This window comes from Passer domesticus, chromosome 12, assembly GCF_036417665.1.
Source record: "Passer domesticus isolate bPasDom1 chromosome 12, bPasDom1.hap1, whole genome shotgun sequence".
Lineage (NCBI taxonomy): Eukaryota > Metazoa > Chordata > Aves > Passeriformes > Passeridae > Passer > Passer domesticus.
Genome location: NC_087485.1, coordinates 15,496,778 through 15,514,586, shown reverse-complemented (window position 1 = coordinate 15,514,586; position 17,809 = coordinate 15,496,778). Strand labels below are relative to the sequence as shown.

Sequence of the window (17,809 nt, the reverse complement as noted above, 5' to 3'; positions counted from 1 at the left end):
AATTACATTTTAAATATCAAAAATATTGCACAGTAAACAGATTTTTTTTTTCATTTAAGTGAAACTGTAAAGCAACACAGGCTTACTAAGATGGGTGCTTTGCAATCAAAGAACCATTCAGTTTTAACTGCATTAATTGAAAAGAAAATTCAGTGATACACTTTGCAAATGTTCAACAGTACAGATCTACAACTGACAAAATTACAGGTGAGCTTCAAGTTAACACAAATTATTTGGTGGTAATTTATGAAGTTTCCAAATCCATATATCAAGGATTAGCAAAACTATATTTAATTTCTAAAATACAGTTTCTGAGATGCAGAAAAATCTCACTGCAGTTTTTGTTTAATGATATTCCTGTAGATGGTTAACAAATAGCTTTTAACATAATGCAATGCGTAATTTTTGATATTAAAAATTATTTGCCTACCTTAATGAATTTATTTATTAGGAGAGTCAAGCACAAAACTAGTAGAACATGGAGGATAAGTTTCCCAAGCCTATTAAGCAAGCCACCCTTTTTTAGGTTTTTCTACAAAGAAGAAAATATTAATATTTCAGTCATTTTTTTATTTTAATGTATTTGGAACAAAAGCATCACAGGCTATTTGAAACAGCTTATCTGCTAGCCCTGAGCAGCACCAATTCTGCATTAGGGTCATTTAAGCAAAAACAGACACAGAAGCAAATACCCAGAATAAAGATTTACTTCTTGCACAAAACTGAAGGGACAAGGTCATGAAAGCTTTGATCTGGCAGAGTTTTGGAAGCAGCCAAACAGCCTTTCTTTGGCAGCAGCCCTAGTGTACTTACAGAACTTAGCCCCTAACTTCCAGTCTTGTGTGCCTTTTTAAATACCCACTCATTACACCTTCCACCAAACATGGCAAAGGGATCTTGTGGCTCTGTCACTTGTTAGAATTTTGAGCAATTTTCCAGTTACAAGATCCAGATCCAGATAAGGTGCTCACAGGTAACTGGGAAATAGATGCAGACAATAGGAATGGCCCTATAAACTCCTTTATTGTGGTCAGAGGCTATCACCAATGCCAGAATCAGAAAAAAAAGAACCGTAACTACAGTAAAAAAACCCTAATCTTGGGAACAGACAATGGATTTCCAGAAGCTGAACTTGACAGGAGCCTAGCTGTCCTAGTTGTTTCAGATTATTTTGTTGGAGGCAGATCCAGAAATTCAAGCCAAGTCCTGTTGAAACAGGTGTAAAGTCCATTTATGCAATTTTTTTTTCAGGATCCAAACTGCAGCTTGCACAGTCATTAATGTTAATAGCAATCATGGAATTATGATGTCTGATGTGCTTGGTTAAGCTGCAGTTAATGTAATGGAATTCATTATTTGATCAGGCAATGTTTGGGTTGCTGCATGCTATAGTAATTCCTCTAATTACTATTGCTAAATGAAAATTATAATGCATCTAAATTACTCATTCACACACACACACATATATAAATACTCTTTATTTAGTACTACAAAAATATTTTGGTACCTACCTGGATTGTTCTTGCTATTAAGACAGAAACATTAAAACTTATAAGTAATGACCCAAGAATCATAGAATTGAAGAACTGTAGGACACAGACCAGCAGTAGCCCAGAAATCTGAATGATATAGAGCCATGTAACCTGTAACAATAAGGAGATTTTTATGCCTACAAAATTTTACAGTCATAGGTGCTTTTCTCTGAATATGCTTTGCAATTTATTTCAACATCAATTATTTTTGCAAATAATGTATCACCTTGCAGTAAATAATTACATTTAAAGCCATTACTGTATTCTTTTTATATTTATGTCCTGAACTACTCAGGGTAATATTTTATGCCCATTTTATACTTAAGGAAGCCTGATCCTATAATCAAGCAGATTTACTGCTGATTATACCTGATTATAACTGCAGTGTGAGGAAAATATTAATTACTTAATACTTGGAAGATGTTCTTATTTTCTTCAGTCCAAGAAGTATTTCTGTAGCCTCTGTGATGTCTTTATGACTAAAGAGTTATGGCTCAGTGCAGTTCAGCAAACAAACATCACCTACCTTCTCAAACTTTTCAGTAATGGTTCAGTATAATCCCTTTTGGGTTATGCTAAACTATTATCTGTGTTCAGCTCACCGTAAGCACTAAACCCCAGCTGATTTTCTGACACAGTGGTACCAAAATATACATTTTACCTCACACATAAGTCCCAAGTTCAGTCTTGTATAACAGTAGTGGTATAAATCAGTATCAAAGAGCCCCACAAGCTCCAAGAGTTCTAGGTATGCTTTCTGAAAATGAGTACAGACACAGTGGTGTGGTGAGTCTGCTTTGGAATAACTCAGGATGAAGCTGGTAATTTGCTGACTTTTAAGGCAGCTGACCAGTCACATTAAATGTTGAATTCAGCTTGCAGCTGCTGATATAATGAAGAGTTCAAAAACTTAAGTAAGCCACATTTAGCTTGATATGCAGGCACCATACTCATCTTCAGTTAAATTAATACAATCAGTAAAGTTCAAGTCTGCTTCAAATTTAAAATGAATTTACATGAATTACTCTTCATTCTCCTGTAACCTTTCCTAAAGTTAGAACCTTTCTCAACCAGTGCAAGCTTTCAGCATGCCTAAAATGATCCTGGTAGAATTTCACAGCAATGTTAAAGACAGTTCTTTCATCTTCTACAGTACATTTCTATTTTGAAAGACTGACTGTCAATGATCCCTGACCTTCTTAGTAAGACTTGTTTTATTTTCTGGCTTATCCAGCTCAGCAACACAGCAGGGGCAATGCTGTTATTTTGTGGTGAATGTCAAAGCAGGCAAGACAACTGCTTCTCCCCAGCAACCTGGTGTTCTGCACCCTCCTCCTGTGTACAGAGCTTGGCCCTGACTGGCAAACGAGGATGCAGAATGCTTGAGGCAAAATTCATACACTGCTTTGACTTCAGCTTACACAATGATTTCCTGTGGTACTTTTTTCTTCTGGCAACTTTGAGAGGCCATGCTAAAGCTGTGGTATCAGATCAACTGTTAGGATGGTGTTTGGAAGTGTCAAATAGTGTCTAAACAAAAGCAGACAAAAATGAAATAGAAATGAACTAGGTTCAAGTGAAAAAAAAAACAGAAATTGGTTGTTTCCATCATTCACTTTTACATTTGCAGGGTTTACACACTGTGATTACTTCAAAGCACAAGGCACACAGCACAGTCTCTATTACTCTGAGCATCCAGGCCACTGGTTAGGAAAACACCTCCTAAACTGTTGGCTTTGTGAAGGCAAAGAAACAAAAGTAGGTTCTTTCCAAAGAAAAGTTACCTTTGCTGTGGGAAGCATGTCCAAGCAGTCCAGTATGAACAATGCCAATGCTTGTATCAGCATCATAAACTGGTTAAATTGCCAAGTCAGGCTAAAGAGAAACGTTGCTATGAATACTGCCATGAGTGTGAGCCTCTGCAAGGAGGGAACAAAGTTTTCTTTTATAGTTTTCTTCATTAAAACACAAAAGATCAAGCAAAATGAAACCCCAACAAACCAAGCCAAAGCCCACCTTAATCTGGTTTTATTTTATACCACTTTTAAAATACTGAATTTTCTAACTGCAATAACAGCTTAGAGGATAACAAACATTATATTAGAGTTACAAATTCTTGACTTACGCCTCTGTTTTATCACTGTAATAGCATCTTCAAGAAAACTGTGAGATCTTGGACAGTTTCAGACCCCAGATTAAAATGCAATACCTGTTTTACTGTGGCATAAACAGCAGTTACTTATCAAAATGAGGAGTGGTAACTCAAGAACTGTTGGTCAAAGAAACTGGATCACCAATTTGCTTTAATTCTTGCAGATCAGGACAGTGCTCTGTTACTGAGTCTATTGGGTCATACTTGTCAGAAATACTCACTTCTTGAGCAGGCTGTAAATGAGTTCTGAGTAGGTATGTGATGGCTGCTATCTGAACAGCAAAGAATGGCAGTGCCCAGTTCTCCCTTAAAGGAATGGTGAATTCTACCCTTGTAGTATCTACTCTGTACAAAACAGAGAGTTTCATAAATTTAAAATCAAGCAAACACTTGGTGACAGACAGCTTGCAATGACAGGCATCTTTGTGCTATTTTAACTCCTTATTTATAAAAATGGAGGCTCTATACTCCAGTTCCTTCAACACAGCTGGCTCTGGAAGTAAATCACTACGAAGGTTCTGCAAGTTATCCATTGTTTCTGCATCTCAAATGATGTACTTCAGCTTCACTAACTGTAAAAAAACTATACTATGGATTACATCTTACTTCTGAAGCCCAGCTTGGGTAATTCAGAAAAGCACTTGCAAAATCCAACTTGTGGATTTCCACACCATGGGTCATGTTACTTCATTTTATGGTTTGCAAATGCACATGTAAGAATATAAGCAGAATATAATTTTCACTGTGATCCCAATGACTTGACCATGAAGACAGTTTAATTGCTTATGAGCTTTTGGTCATGATTTGAAGCTTTTGAACATTAGAAGTATGTGATGGAAGAATTCCCCAAAGAATGGTAATTTGAAAAACCTGGTTTAAAAGTTAAAAGCAAAGAATAATTCTTTTTCTCCCAGTGTAGAGAAAATATTTGCTAAAACGGCAAGTAAGAAACATATCTGAGACATGTTCAGCTGGAGGAAGAATGTGTCTGAATGGAATTACTCAGTAGCCTCAGATGTAATTAATCTGGACAGAAAGTCTTTATCCAAATCAATTCTATGCACTTATTATATTGTATAAAGTAAACAAGCTCTCACTGTTCACCAATTATTAGAAAGAGGGACAAATTTGCTGCAGATACTCTGTAAATGGAAGAGATGACCTCATGAAAGAAACGTGTGAAATACTGTACATTGCATATGGCTTTTAATTACTTTTATATTTGGAGAAAGAAACATCTTGCCTCCATACACCTGTAATTATTCTGTAGTGAATTTGCTTGCAGATAAATTCCTTTAGAGCTGCTCATTAACATATCAAACATTTCTGGTAGAACCAAGACTGCACTTTTATTTTCTTGAGTAATTTACAGGTAACAGCCAATGTCACCAGTCTTAGCTTCATGCCAGCAGCTTAATTCTGGCATAAAGCCAGTTCTTAGGTTTTTATCTCCTCAAGTGATGAAGCACTGGAACAGCTCAATTACCATGCTTTTTCTCTGAGGCTTAGTGCAGGAGGTGGCTACAGGAATAAGGGGAGAGAGGAGCTGAACTTGAGCTGAGGCTGTGGAAGGAACCCCTGGAGGCAGGTGTGGGGCAGTGAGGAGACACCTGAAGGGCTTTTATGCAGATGTCCTTAACACCTGAGAGATGCTAGGCTGGAGAAGACAGGGTACATCACCTGGAGCTCCAGACACATCTGAAAGATGTAGTCCACTTTCAGAGACCACTTTAAGACAAAATTTTCTACTCAAACTTCCAGAACCTTTAAAAACCCAGCCTGATACGTCAGCTCATTTCTGATTATTTTCTAATTATTTTTTGTTATTTAAACATTCTTTCCACTTTCTGGCTAGTTGGAGAGAGGCCTTAGAGTTTCATGTTTTGTCCAATTAATCACGCAGTTAAAGCTTTAATGCCTTACCTTTGAAACTAGGTAAAATTTTAGAAATATTAAATGTTTCATTTCACTTACCTGTTTGTAATATACCAGCAAGCTGCCAACAACCCTGAAAGCCATGTTCCACTAAGAAGCCAGCTTGTTACATAGAGAGCAATGACATAAACTGCCTGAAGTCCAAACAAAGTGTAGATATAAAAATAAACAGGCTCTAGGTATTGCTGTAAAACACAAGAATACTGATGTTGATATTAAAACACTCAGGGGGGATTATACTTAGCATGAATTAGGTTTTGCTTTTACAAATTAAAAAGGTATCAGGAATGTTTCTAATTAGAAAATATCTACAAAGGGGAGCTATGATTCACTGCGCAATCTTCATAATGCACTTACAATCTAAAGCCATAAATAAATGCCTACCTGAATTGGAAGAATCCTATACAGAATGCTGAGAAACACCTCCTGGTAAACATTCATTCTTTCAAGTATGTTAATTGTCCTCACAGATTCAGTTTTATTGTCATATACTAAACCATGTAAACCTTAATGATAAAGAGAAATTGAAATAGGAGATTGTCATTTTCCCCCTCCATCTTCATTTGAACAGTGAATAACTTTTTCAAAGGTATTTTAGGATCTCTCATCAGAAACTGCAAACTCTGAGTCAATGATTCAGAACACATTACCTCTGAATCAACATGACCTTCTGAGGTCTTCAGCTTCCCTGCTTCAAATGTGACTCACAGTGCTAATTCAAGTACTATATATTTAGTAGTGTATAAAACATTTATTTTTATACTTCCATCCCCAGCATAGAATCTGTGGTACATTCTGGATCCTGAGAACTGTTCTTGGCACTACTTTAATCACAGGTGAAGTTATTATTGAAAAATGTGTAATATAAGCAAAATTACTAAGGAGCAACAGCTAAATATCTAGAAAACATGAGACTGTCTGAGAAAGCCCCATCACTGTACATGATTTCCTTGGAAGCTGTTCCTTGTGTCACTTACTGTCCAGGAACACAGCAAAAAACATTGCCCCTTCCCAGCAATAGCTCATACCTCAAATTAAACAAGAGAAGAATAAAAATGAAAGTAATAAACTGAATAAACCAGCAAGCTGAAACCTGAATAGATATGACAGTTGTCCCTCAAAGTGATTGCCCTCATTAGCACGTGAAGGTGTGGCACAGAAATCAATGCATCATTGTGAAATTTATTATGTCCATAATAACTTAGTGGCTCCCTGGCATAGGAACAGAATAAATCTGTCTCCAGTACAACTGTTACACTATCTTTCATAGTTATGGTATGCCTTGTTGTCAATTATATTTGGAAAAAAAAACCCAACCAAGCCTACAAATAGTCAGCTGCAAAACTTACTTTACAGTTTACAATACCTTGCTGAATGGAAGCAGCCTGAATCATCTGTTTGTAGTAGGAATAATAAAGTCCACACTCGGTTCTGAATGAAATTTCTCTTTCAACCTCCTGCAAGTGAAGTTTAACAGTAAATTCACTTTCCATTTGCTCTTCACCATCATCCAAAGCTGCCTTCAGCTCCAATTCCTGCAGCACCAGAGAGCTCCAGAGAGGTTTCAGTCCTCTGGTTTCATATTCTAAGAACTTAGTTCAACCAAAGGGAAACATACATGGACAACTTAGAGAGGCAAACGGCTGGGGTGTAAATGACTCTTTTAACTGGGGAAATGCACAAGCTTTTTGTGATTCTGAGCTGCTGCATGGAGACATTTTGGGCATTTCGCTATTTTTTTGCAATATGACAAGCTTAGATTGGCACAGTGGCCCACAGCTGGACTGTAAAGCTGCATTTCCCTGCTTTGTGCATTTAACCTTTTCTCCCAGGTGCAGTTATCCCATTGTGTTCCATGGCTCTGCCAGCTCACGGCTCCATTAATTCAGTGTGCTACGAGGGGGCTGCACCATGATGTCAGGGATATTTCTGCTGGCAGGGGATGCTGCTGCCCACTTGTTCAACACTGCTTCTTGCAGGAAGCCAGCTGGCATCACTCCCATTCTTAAACTACAGGTGAAAGGAAAAGGGACTCTTTACTGGGCTTTAGGGCTGGTGAACTTCTTATTTCTAATTAAAAACGTTCAAATTATTTAAACTAGGTACACTTCAAATCAGGTACATTTCAAACTATACTTTTTTCTTGGCTGATATTGCAGCAGATGGGGTCTAGTAAGATTTGAAAGCTTTTTGCTTTGGAATGCATTTCCTTTTGTTACCTCATTAGTTGTGAAGACCTAATGAAATTTAACAAATCCACAGCTTTGGGCAACCACATTAAAACAAAGATGGCATGCACAACCAATATGATGAGAACTAACAACTGTCTTAAACAGATTTGTTCTATTATTAGTGATCTTTTCAGTAGTTTGTATAATAACATCCCAGCAAATGCATCTCCTAAGCAGTAGGTTAGAAAAGGTCTCTATCCAGTTAGAAAAAGTTTATACTGAGATTTGAAAATGCAGTGAAATTCCTGTATGTGCTATATGCAAGTCACTAAAAAATTTCTGTGATTTATAAAAATAACCTTATGAATTCATCTTTCTGTACAAAAGAATGTTACTGAAATAACAAAATATTACTTTTTCAGAGACTTTTATGAATGCAAATCTTGTTAACGCAACCTTGCACAGAACCCTAAGACTTTCAACTTTCTCATAGAGTCCCAGCTCTTATGCTGGAGCAGAATCAATTCTATTTCACAACTAACATAAAGCCTGACAAAAAAATCATGTTCTTCTCTGCTGCCCAGTACAGGTTCTTATCTCAAAGGATGTGTTTTATTGAAGTCAATTGTTGACAAACCAATATTAGCTCTGGTCTGAGAAAAGTCAATAGATAAAACCACAAGTGATTCAATCTAAGTTCACAATTAAACTCTCACAGCTGCCCTGTGACATAGAAATCATCATCAAACCAAAAGCCACACACTTAGCAAAATTAGAGTGCTGGATTTTAAACAAGCTCTAGTTTCAAATTCATCACTACTGAAAAGTTTTCTAATACCATAAAAGTGGCTGACTCTTAAAGGCTCATAAGAAAAAAAAAAAAGGGAATGCTAACATTTGGAATTTATTAAGGGGGAGAGAGGAGTCACAGAGGGGGATCTAATTAGCAAAAATGCATTCAAACATGATTAATTTGTAATCCTGGCACCAGCTGTATTCAACCAAATGCTATACTTTATGAGACAAACACTAGTGAGTTTTACATCTGTTTCATGCTAAGATAACATCTGTTTTATTCACTGAAAATACTTTTCCAGTTCTACAGCAATTTATACTTTTCCTAGCATTCCATGTCAATAAAAACATACAGACTTATGGGTAAACATTGTGAGAGCACATGCTTATCTGTCTGTATATGCACTTTGTGAGGCTGTAGCAAAGAAGTTATCAGTGTTCCAAGGGAAAAATAAAGAACACATTCCTCTGGGACACAGAGAGCTGCTTATTATTTCAATTTATGCAATTGTATCCTAATAATATTAAGTATTCACAACCTAATACAAAGGACTTTCTCTCAAGGGCAGTGTAAAATTTTAGAGCATATGATTCCTCAAACTCTTTAAGCAAGTCCTTCAGAAAGCTGAGCAAGCAGCCAAAGTCTGAGTTGAGTTTTTCTATAAATAACGACCATAAATAAAGCTCCAATTACTTTTCTTTTTTTGAGATAGCTAAAACAAAATTTGTGTAACTGAAACTACTTGTTACTTTTCAATTTAAGACTGGGAAGATCTGAAAATTTTCTCAACACACAGCTGCTGTCAACGTTCCCAGTTGAGAACGCCTTCAACAATGTATTTAATCTTTGGACAGAGTGTGGCTGGTAACCTCAAGCCCATCTCCTGGAGTGGTGTGTTCCAGGTCAGATGTGATGCACAGTAACAGTACCCCTAGCACCTCCACAGGCACTGCTGTGCACAAGTACTGCCCAAGTCCTGCATGCCCGAGCAGTCACTTGGTGCAGTTCTCATCACCTCTTTCCCTGCTTTTCTTCATAGAGTCATTTTGTTTGGGGCTGGAAGGGACCTGAAAGCCCATCCAGAGCCACTCCCTGCACTATCCCAGGCTGCTCCAAGCCCCAGTGTCCAACCTGGCCTTGGACATTCCCAGGGATCCAGGGGCAGCCACAGCTTCTCTGGGTTTGCATTCAAAACGTAGAAAGGAAAAACATGAGGACTTCACAGACTAAATCCAGGCATTCCTATCCTGAAAGACTTACAATCTTATATTTTTATGCCTGACTCCCTGCAAGCAGCATTTTATTAAAGGAAAAATCAATATCAGTATCTAAATGCTTACTCAGAAGGGATAAAGAAGAAATGAATGCTCTGAAGTTTATCTGTTTTTCTTACAGTATTAATTTGCTACTTGGCCTTGGCTTACTCCTGTTCAAAGTGTCTTCAGAATTTGCAGCTGAACAAGCAGTGGCTGACAGGAGAGGTGGCCCCCCATTTTGTGATTTGCATAGCAGATTCTGTTCCCAAAAGATGCTACACTGGAGGGGCAGTCACTAAACTGCTACTGAAAATCACTGAAAATAGACAAGGCATTTCAGATGTGTTATGCCAGAACATTTACAGAAAACTGAGAAAGGATTTTTGGATAAGAAATCTGTTTTGACTTCCACCATCACAAACAAATGTTTGTTGGTTTAATGTATATGAGAAGGGATTCAAATTTTTTTCTTAAAAATTAGCTTATCAAGTAAAGTGATTATAACCTGTGATCCCTGCTGGAAGGGGACACACACAGAGCTCCTGACTAGGTGTCGTGATATGCTGAATCTTTTCTGTTTCAGGTTTTTTTTTTGGTCATTCTTCCAGGAAATCTTGAAATAAAAAAATAAAAGGAATAATTGTGTACTTCCTTCACAGCATAAACCACTCTTCAAGATGTCCTTTTTCAGTTTTCCTGGTAAGAAAACAATAGTACATCTTTCTCCTGTGACCATGGCTAATGGATAATAGCAGGCACATTTACCAGCAACAAGAACAAGCCTCACACACAGAGCAGCAGCTGAAAGCAATGCACTGTTGAAAGCCATATTCAAAATACAGCAGAACAGTTTAACAACAACCAGACAGTTTTTCTACTTGGGTGAACCATTGCTGGAAGACACCCAAATCTGAACTGGCTTTCGATGAATTGCAATTGAAATTACAGAAAGGCAATCACTGCAAGCGTGTGTGCAAGTCCTGACTCCAATTATTTAGGAGTTAGGAATCATGACTTCGCATAATAAACTCTTTTTACTTCCCATTTTTAGGGTTGAGTTCAACTGCAGACTTTTTAAATATGCAGTTGTGGTGTTCATGTATCAGTGGGGTCTCCAGAACCAAAACTCCACCTTTTGCACCTAAAAGGTGCAGGTACAAACATCTGCCTGGTGCAGAAGTGTCTGAAAAACACTGCAGCCCTTCAAATAGAAGAGTACCTTCATATAAAAGAAAATAAGACAAAACAGGTCTCCCATTACATCTCTGTATTAATTTAAGTTGCTACACAGACCCTTCTGGGCATGAATTCTTATCATCTGACTAACTGTAGCTTATTGGATGAAAGGAACTAAGTTCAGGGGAATAATAACTGTTATATAATTTCTGTATCAGATTTCAACAACATAGATCTTCAAATCTGCCCCATTTACAGCCAATTCAGGGTGACTGAAATTAGTAGTTTAAAATACATGGAAATAGAACTGATTTAGAATTTTTCTTTTCTGTGTTGCAGAGCAGTGATGATGCTCTACTGTATTTCAAAGGCACGGGAATTAATAAAAGACTGGATGTGTATTTGTAACGCATCCATTTATTCTATGCTATGTTTAATGAAAATATAATAAAGTGAGATCACCTCTGCATTTCACTATTCAAGGCATGCAGTAATTGTGGGACAAGGATTAGACTACAGTTCTCCCTTCTGAGAATCTGGGCAGGGGTATGAACTAAAACAAAACTTACACTTTCCAAACTTTTGGAAAGTTCAGTTAATATTTGCAAAAACAGATGCTTCGGCCAAACTATAAAATGTTAGAGAAGAAAGCACCTTTTCCACTTATTTTCCATGAGATTTTTAAGGGTGTTATCTTTCTTAGTATATAGTATGCGCTGTAGTGAAAAGATTAGCCAGTGGAGAAGTGCTGGAAAACATGCACACAGCCCTGGAGAGACCACACTCCTACACACAGGCACAGAGACAGCTGTGGACTGTTTTACAGATACTGGGATGAGCCTTCCTGCCTCAGCTTTGCAGGAAATTTCAGACCCTTCATATGCACTCTTCTCTTCCCCTGCTACTCCTACAGAGTATTCTGTTTGAAGTCAGCACTGGGTAATCTCCACATGCACGCTCTGGTGGAGATCACACCCTCTGAAGAAGGGACACTGAAACCAGAGAGTGTCTGCAGCTCTTCCTCCTTTACCCTGCTGCCAGATAAACTCAATGCTTCTTACAATCTTTCCATCAGATTGGCTGAAATTGCTCTTGTTGCAGTGTTACCAGCTATCCATCACCTCCATGGGATGAAATAACAGCTACAAAGACAACAGAATCCAGACTACAAAAAACTAGAGGGGTTTATTTCAGTTTTGATGCCTAGTGGCATTCTAGTGTACTTAAAACGAAAACAGTCATTACCAAATAAAACAAATGCTTCACCCATTGAGGGGACAACTTAATTATAATTACAAGGCTGCTTATTTCAGTCAACTCTGTGCTAGTTTGAAAGACTGAAAAGAGATGTATCCATTATGTTCATCCACTGCCACAAGCCCATGCCTGCTTGTACTTGGAAATATTCAACACCTTGAAATTACTCACTATTTGTTTTTGGATGGAAAATGCAAACCCAAGGTGTACCTTCAATATACTGAGTACAACCTCTCTATATAATCAAGGGAAGGTAAGGGTGGGCACAACACAGTGTTATAGGTATAATACAACAGCAATTGTTGCAGGAAATGCTAATTATTTGTGTTAGGGAAATATAAATGTTTCTGGGCCACAAAAAGTGTGTAGCATAGAAAAGACGTATTGCAAGGCAAGTATTCCAGTTAAATAAATGTACTCTTTGAACAACACAATACACAGACCTAGCAGAATGGATCTCAGGCATTTGAAAGGGAAATGACTCACCTGTTCTTTTCTCTGGTTAAATTTAGCTGTGGGTACAGCTGCATTATTTTCTCTGCAGTGATTCTATGAAAAAACTAGTCAGTCCTGGGTCTTGGAATGGTTGGGTTGATATCAGTGAATGGAAGAAATATGTTTTGAGGTTTGCACATTTAGGATGACATTATATAAAATTACTTTTGAATAGCGAGAGGCTGTCCCTAAACTGTATTACACAATAATATTACAACAGTATACATACAATTCAAGAACTGTGTGCCAGGATTGTGCATACATTTTCTTTTAACTAATGGTTTTTATTTTAATTTTAGATTGCTTTGCATAAAAGTAAGATGATTATAGAAAAACATACTGAAAGTATGAAAACATACTGAAGTAAAATGTTGAAATTCTACTGTAGATAAAGATCAATTTTTGGAAGAACCATAGCTACAACTCAGACAGGAGCTCTCCAGCAATATTTTTAGAGAAAAAATTGGGGACAGGTATTTATAGAACTGATGAAGTATGGTGGGAAGGGAAGTACAGCTTATTTAAACTGAATTCTTAAAAATTAAATATTCTGGTCTTGAGTGGGTTGCAAGACAAATAGCCCTCCCAAAAAAAAAAAAAAAAGAAATTTCAACTAATGTTCATATTAATGCTCCACAAAACTACTGATGAAACTGGGAAAATGATTGTTACCTTGATATTGGAAAACCACAGGTCATTCTCATGCAGTGTAGCCACATACACAGAAGTAAGAAGTCCAAGAGAGATGGCAACAATTCCACCAACAGTTATTGAGAGTATGCTCCACAGCTTTCCACCTGGAGGATCTTGGAAGAGAAATATTTCAGTCTGTAACTGTGAAACATGTTACTGAACCTATGGGGAGATTGGAAAGCCATTTATCCACTGCCTCTGCTAGTACAGTTCACATTCTGCAGGTAACAGAACATCTGGTTTTAACACAGCTTTTGTTTTTATTTTCTCATATAAAAATCAGAGTATTTAATTTACATACAAAGTTAAGTAAAGTGTGCCTTAACTGGCACACTTTAAATTTAAGAACACAATGATCCTATACAAGTTTAGCTCAACGCCATAACTAATTTGTAAATCTGAATTGAAAAATCTTCCAGAATTTTTTAAATTCCAGCAATACAGCATGACTGATGACAAAGCAAGAAATTCACAAGAAAGGTCTAAAAATAGCTGCCTTTTGGGGGGGAATTTGCTCAGTTTCTGTAAAAACAACAGTGAAGGTTCAGAAGCCTCACTAAATACCCACAAAGAGACTGAACAGCAGCCAAAGCAGCCTTTGATGGTGGTGCCATGCTCTGAATTGCAGATGGGCCCCTGCTGACACAGGAGCAGGGGCAGGGATGGGGTGATGGCAGAGAAAGGATGGGCTCTGCCCTCCAGGCCCTCACTGGGCACTTACATTCCCAGGGGTTTTGTATTTTCAATGGTAATGTAAGGTTTAACATGGATTTGTGATCTGGAATTGTATCTTTGAAATGGCTATTTCATACTGTGTGTGACATCTGCCTAAGGGTTCCAGCCATGCAATTCCATGCCACTGAGGGCTGGGCTGCAGAGAACTATGACCACTTGTTCTTTCTGTATATAGCCTAAGTGTGTTTGTGCAGAATTTCCTTTCATCTGCCCAAATGCAGAGAAACATTTAGACTTTAGATCAAAATATCCCTTAAAATAAGTTAATCTAAAAATCCCCCCAAAAAACAAGGAACTCTGTCAGCTCTAAAGCTGTAATTCCATACAAAAATGTTGTCAGAATTTCATTACTTAAACAGATCCTGGAATTAAGACACTTAATGACTCTTGTAAATTTAACTAACCTGTGTCCTGTAAATTAAAAAGCAAAAGTTTGCAGTTAAATTTGGATTTTATATACAACCTGCCTATTTTTAAGTACATTTCATCAGTTGTCTTCAAATCCTTTTATGTTACCAATGATTTGGACTGGGATTCTTTGAAGAACTTTGGATGGCTGCATACAAGCTGATAGCGTGTCACCAATAATAAATTGAAAAAATTGTTGTCACCAATTTAAACTAGGATAAGTATGACATGGATTTAAAACAGAGATAAAATTGACATGGAACAATCTGTATAAGACCCTCTGTCTCATCCAATTCATTTTGGTGATATTCAAGTATGGAAATGCATTTGGCACATGCCTAGCCCTGAGCTGTGCTTGGGACAGATCAAAACCAAAACAGTACTAAAAAGCCAGAACATCGCTTTGTTTTTCATTACTCACCAGGCAGAATTTTCCCATCAGGCTTCGCATTTGTCTCCTCTGAAGGCTGATCTTCAGCTACTTCTGTGCCTTTTCCAACCCTTCTCTGTCTTACGGTTGTCATGGTGTCCGTCACTTCAATTCATTATTCTTCAGCCTGACTCCTAAATGGACACACACAAGCAATGCATCTTCCCACCCAAGCAGCCACTTGATACTGCATGAAATACGTGAAAATAAAACCACATCTTACTGATATCACAGACTTTGACTTCTAGAACTCTACTGTACATTTCTTATGTACAGTAAGGCTATCTTATCAAAATGCAAGGTTTTTCTTTAAGTCTGTACCACTCAGCAAATTAAAGTACGTTAAAGAAAACATTATCTTAGAATTATAAAGACTAATGTTCACCATTTTACATACTCTTGAACAGGTTTTCAGAATGATTTATTTTGACTGCCCTCAGTTTTTTAGCCCTTGACTCAAAACACACATCAGGCTCCCCTTTTTTAAAACATCTAACCCCTTCAAAGAAAAATTAGTCTTTTCAGTCTATTTCAATTGGGTGCCTAAAATATGAAGCCAGTCATTTAAATCCTGACTTTCAGGAAACACCCAAAAAAGGGGGTCAAAAGATGCAAAAGCGATGACACAGAACACCTAGAAACAGCATTAAAAAACACTCGATGTTTTCCACGCCGCAGAATTTGAGAGCATCTCAAGCCCAGAAGCCCGGCCGGTCCCTGCCCCGTCCGTGGCCAGGCTCTGGGCCGGGAGCGCGGGGCCCGCACGGAGCGCTGGCACCGGCGGGCAGCGACAATCCCTGCCCTTCTCTCCTTGCCTTCCCTCCGTCCGGCCCCGGCGGCACCGCCCGCTCCGCCCGGCAGCAACAGCTGCTCCCCGCGCTCGGCTGCCGCGGAACCAGCGCCCCGACCGCACAACTTTGTTGGAAGCTCTCGCGGCGGACCCGCCTCGCCTCCTCCCCGCACACCTGGGGGAACACGCGGGGAACCGGGCGAGCTCAGGCTCTAAGAGCGGCTCTGTAGCACACCTGACAATCAATGAACAAAGGCACGATGCTCATGCCCTCCCCGCTGGCGGTGCCGCAGGGCTGCGCTCCGCCGGGGCGGGCGGCTCCCGGCCGGCCCCGCAGGGCCGGGCCCGGGCAGGGCCGGGGCTCCCGGGGCTCCCGGGGCTCCCGCGGCCTGCGCGGCCCCGCCGCTCCCCCGCCCGCCCCCGGCCCCGGCCCCGCTACCTGCGGCCGCTGTGCTGCTGCGGAGCCGCCCGGGCCCCGCCGCGGGCAGGGACGGGGAACGCGGAGGGAAAGGGGAAGGGAAAGGGGAAGGGGCGGGCGCGGCGCCGGGCGCTCGGCCCTGCCGGGCGGAGACCGAGAGCCGGGGCGGGCACAGGCGCCCGTCACAGGCCCGGCCCCCGGCCCCGCTGCCTCCATCGCCGCCGCTGCGAGCGGCTGCGGGCGGAAATCCGGCACACGGGGGCACGGCGGCGGGCAGCCGGGCAGCCCTGGGGGAAAGGGGCTGCGGGCCCGAGCGGGTCCGCTCCCCCGGGGGCACCGCTGTCCGAGGATGTTTTCCTCAAATAGCGCCCTAGAATTTATTTGTAGCGGTTTTAAAAATGTATTTCTCACCGCCCCTCTCCCTCCCGATATGTGTGATTTTAAAATTGAGATTAGAGCTGCGTGTGCTGTTCAGCGCATTGTAAGCTGCCCTGTATTTCTTGCTTAACTGCACCATAAACGTTTAAAGGGGGAAAGACCTTTTGTAGCTGGAAGATCGCGGCAGTGCCAGACTTTGTTCTACTGAATGGCGACAACCCAGCCCTGCAGTAAGTCTTCATTGTAAGTTTTATTTGCACTGTCCTTAGTAATTGTAGAAAAAACCATGCCCCATGAAGCCGTAACCAACAAACCAACTCCAGGTCCTATCACAGACGGCTGATTTCCCAAAAATCCATACAAATTCTGTGGAATTGTCAGGGAGAGAGTTCACTTCTTCAGGACAATATTGAGTTGATTTTCCATCATAATTTTATAGTACAGCAGTACTTTTTTTTTTTTTCTCTCTCTCATTCCACAGCCTTGGTTCATTGAAAAACTTAGTATTTCAAGCAGGAAGAGCCATGAAATTTATAGAAAGCATGCTCAGAGACAGCAAGAAAATGATGTAGTAATCATCCTGGTCATTCTGAACTTTGAAGCCATTGGCACTAGAAATCAGGAAATTTTTCAGTATCTGCTCTGCGTCCTTATTTTGTTTTGTAAGTATTGTTTAGAAACAACAGAATTATCTTACTTCTGATCAAGTCTGCCAAATATTTAAACATTTCTACTGTAAGTCAATTTACAGCCATATTTATTTTGGTTTTCATGTTTTTCGTGGTTTTTTTTTTGGTTTTTTTTTTTTTTTTTTTTAGCAATAAGGCAGCTCATACATTTGTGGGAATGCTTAAACTAAGAATGAAAACTAAATAATATGTGCCTTACCATGGGCAATAGATTTACCTTCCTTTTCTCACTGCCACATCCTAGATGTCATGTGTTTGTTGAAATGAACACATTGTATACGTACAAGAAATTTTACAGTGTAGATAAACACCTTGAGTGCCTGCAGGTTTTTGTGTAAAGCAGATAATGTACTTACATTTCTAAGAAAGGGGATGCTGTGGAAGATATTTCCTGGAATAACAGTTCTACTTCTCCACTGCTTGTAAAGAGGCCAATGCAAAGTAAATTCTACAAGAACAAGCAGTTGCAGAAATGGTTTAGAAAACATAATCAGTGAA

The 17,809-nt window shown here is 39.4% G+C and overlaps 1 protein-coding gene across 4 annotated transcripts in view; it reads right to left on the bottom strand.

Moving 5' to 3' along the window:
- DPY19L3 (dpy-19 like C-mannosyltransferase 3) overlaps nucleotides 1-16,447 on the bottom strand; it is a 34,823-nt gene extending 18,376 nt beyond the window's left edge. The window contains exons 1-10 of one of the 4 annotated variants that reach the window (XR_010346626.1): nucleotides 16,266-16,447; nucleotides 15,028-15,170; nucleotides 13,443-13,576; nucleotides 6,986-7,076; nucleotides 6,004-6,125; nucleotides 5,659-5,804; nucleotides 3,906-4,029; nucleotides 3,317-3,451; nucleotides 1,512-1,643; nucleotides 431-532 (exon numbers count right to left, since the gene is read on the bottom strand). Coding sequence is in view for 3 of the 4 variants with exons in the window: in XM_064386698.1 (XP_064242768.1) it covers nucleotides 431-532; nucleotides 1,512-1,643; nucleotides 3,317-3,451; nucleotides 3,906-4,029; nucleotides 5,659-5,804; nucleotides 6,004-6,125; nucleotides 6,986-7,076; nucleotides 13,443-13,576; nucleotides 15,028-15,130 (1,089 nt within the window). In the remaining variant the exon portion in view is untranslated. Of the gene's footprint in view, nucleotides 1-430; nucleotides 533-1,511; nucleotides 1,644-3,316; nucleotides 3,452-3,905; nucleotides 4,030-5,658; nucleotides 5,805-6,003; nucleotides 6,126-6,985; nucleotides 7,077-13,442; nucleotides 13,577-15,027; nucleotides 15,171-16,061; nucleotides 16,081-16,265 lie in introns of those variants that run through there. The other 3 variants (XM_064386698.1, XM_064386701.1, XM_064386700.1) reach the window with 3 other exon arrangements.
- Between the last annotated feature and the right edge of the window lie 1,362 nt (nucleotides 16,448-17,809).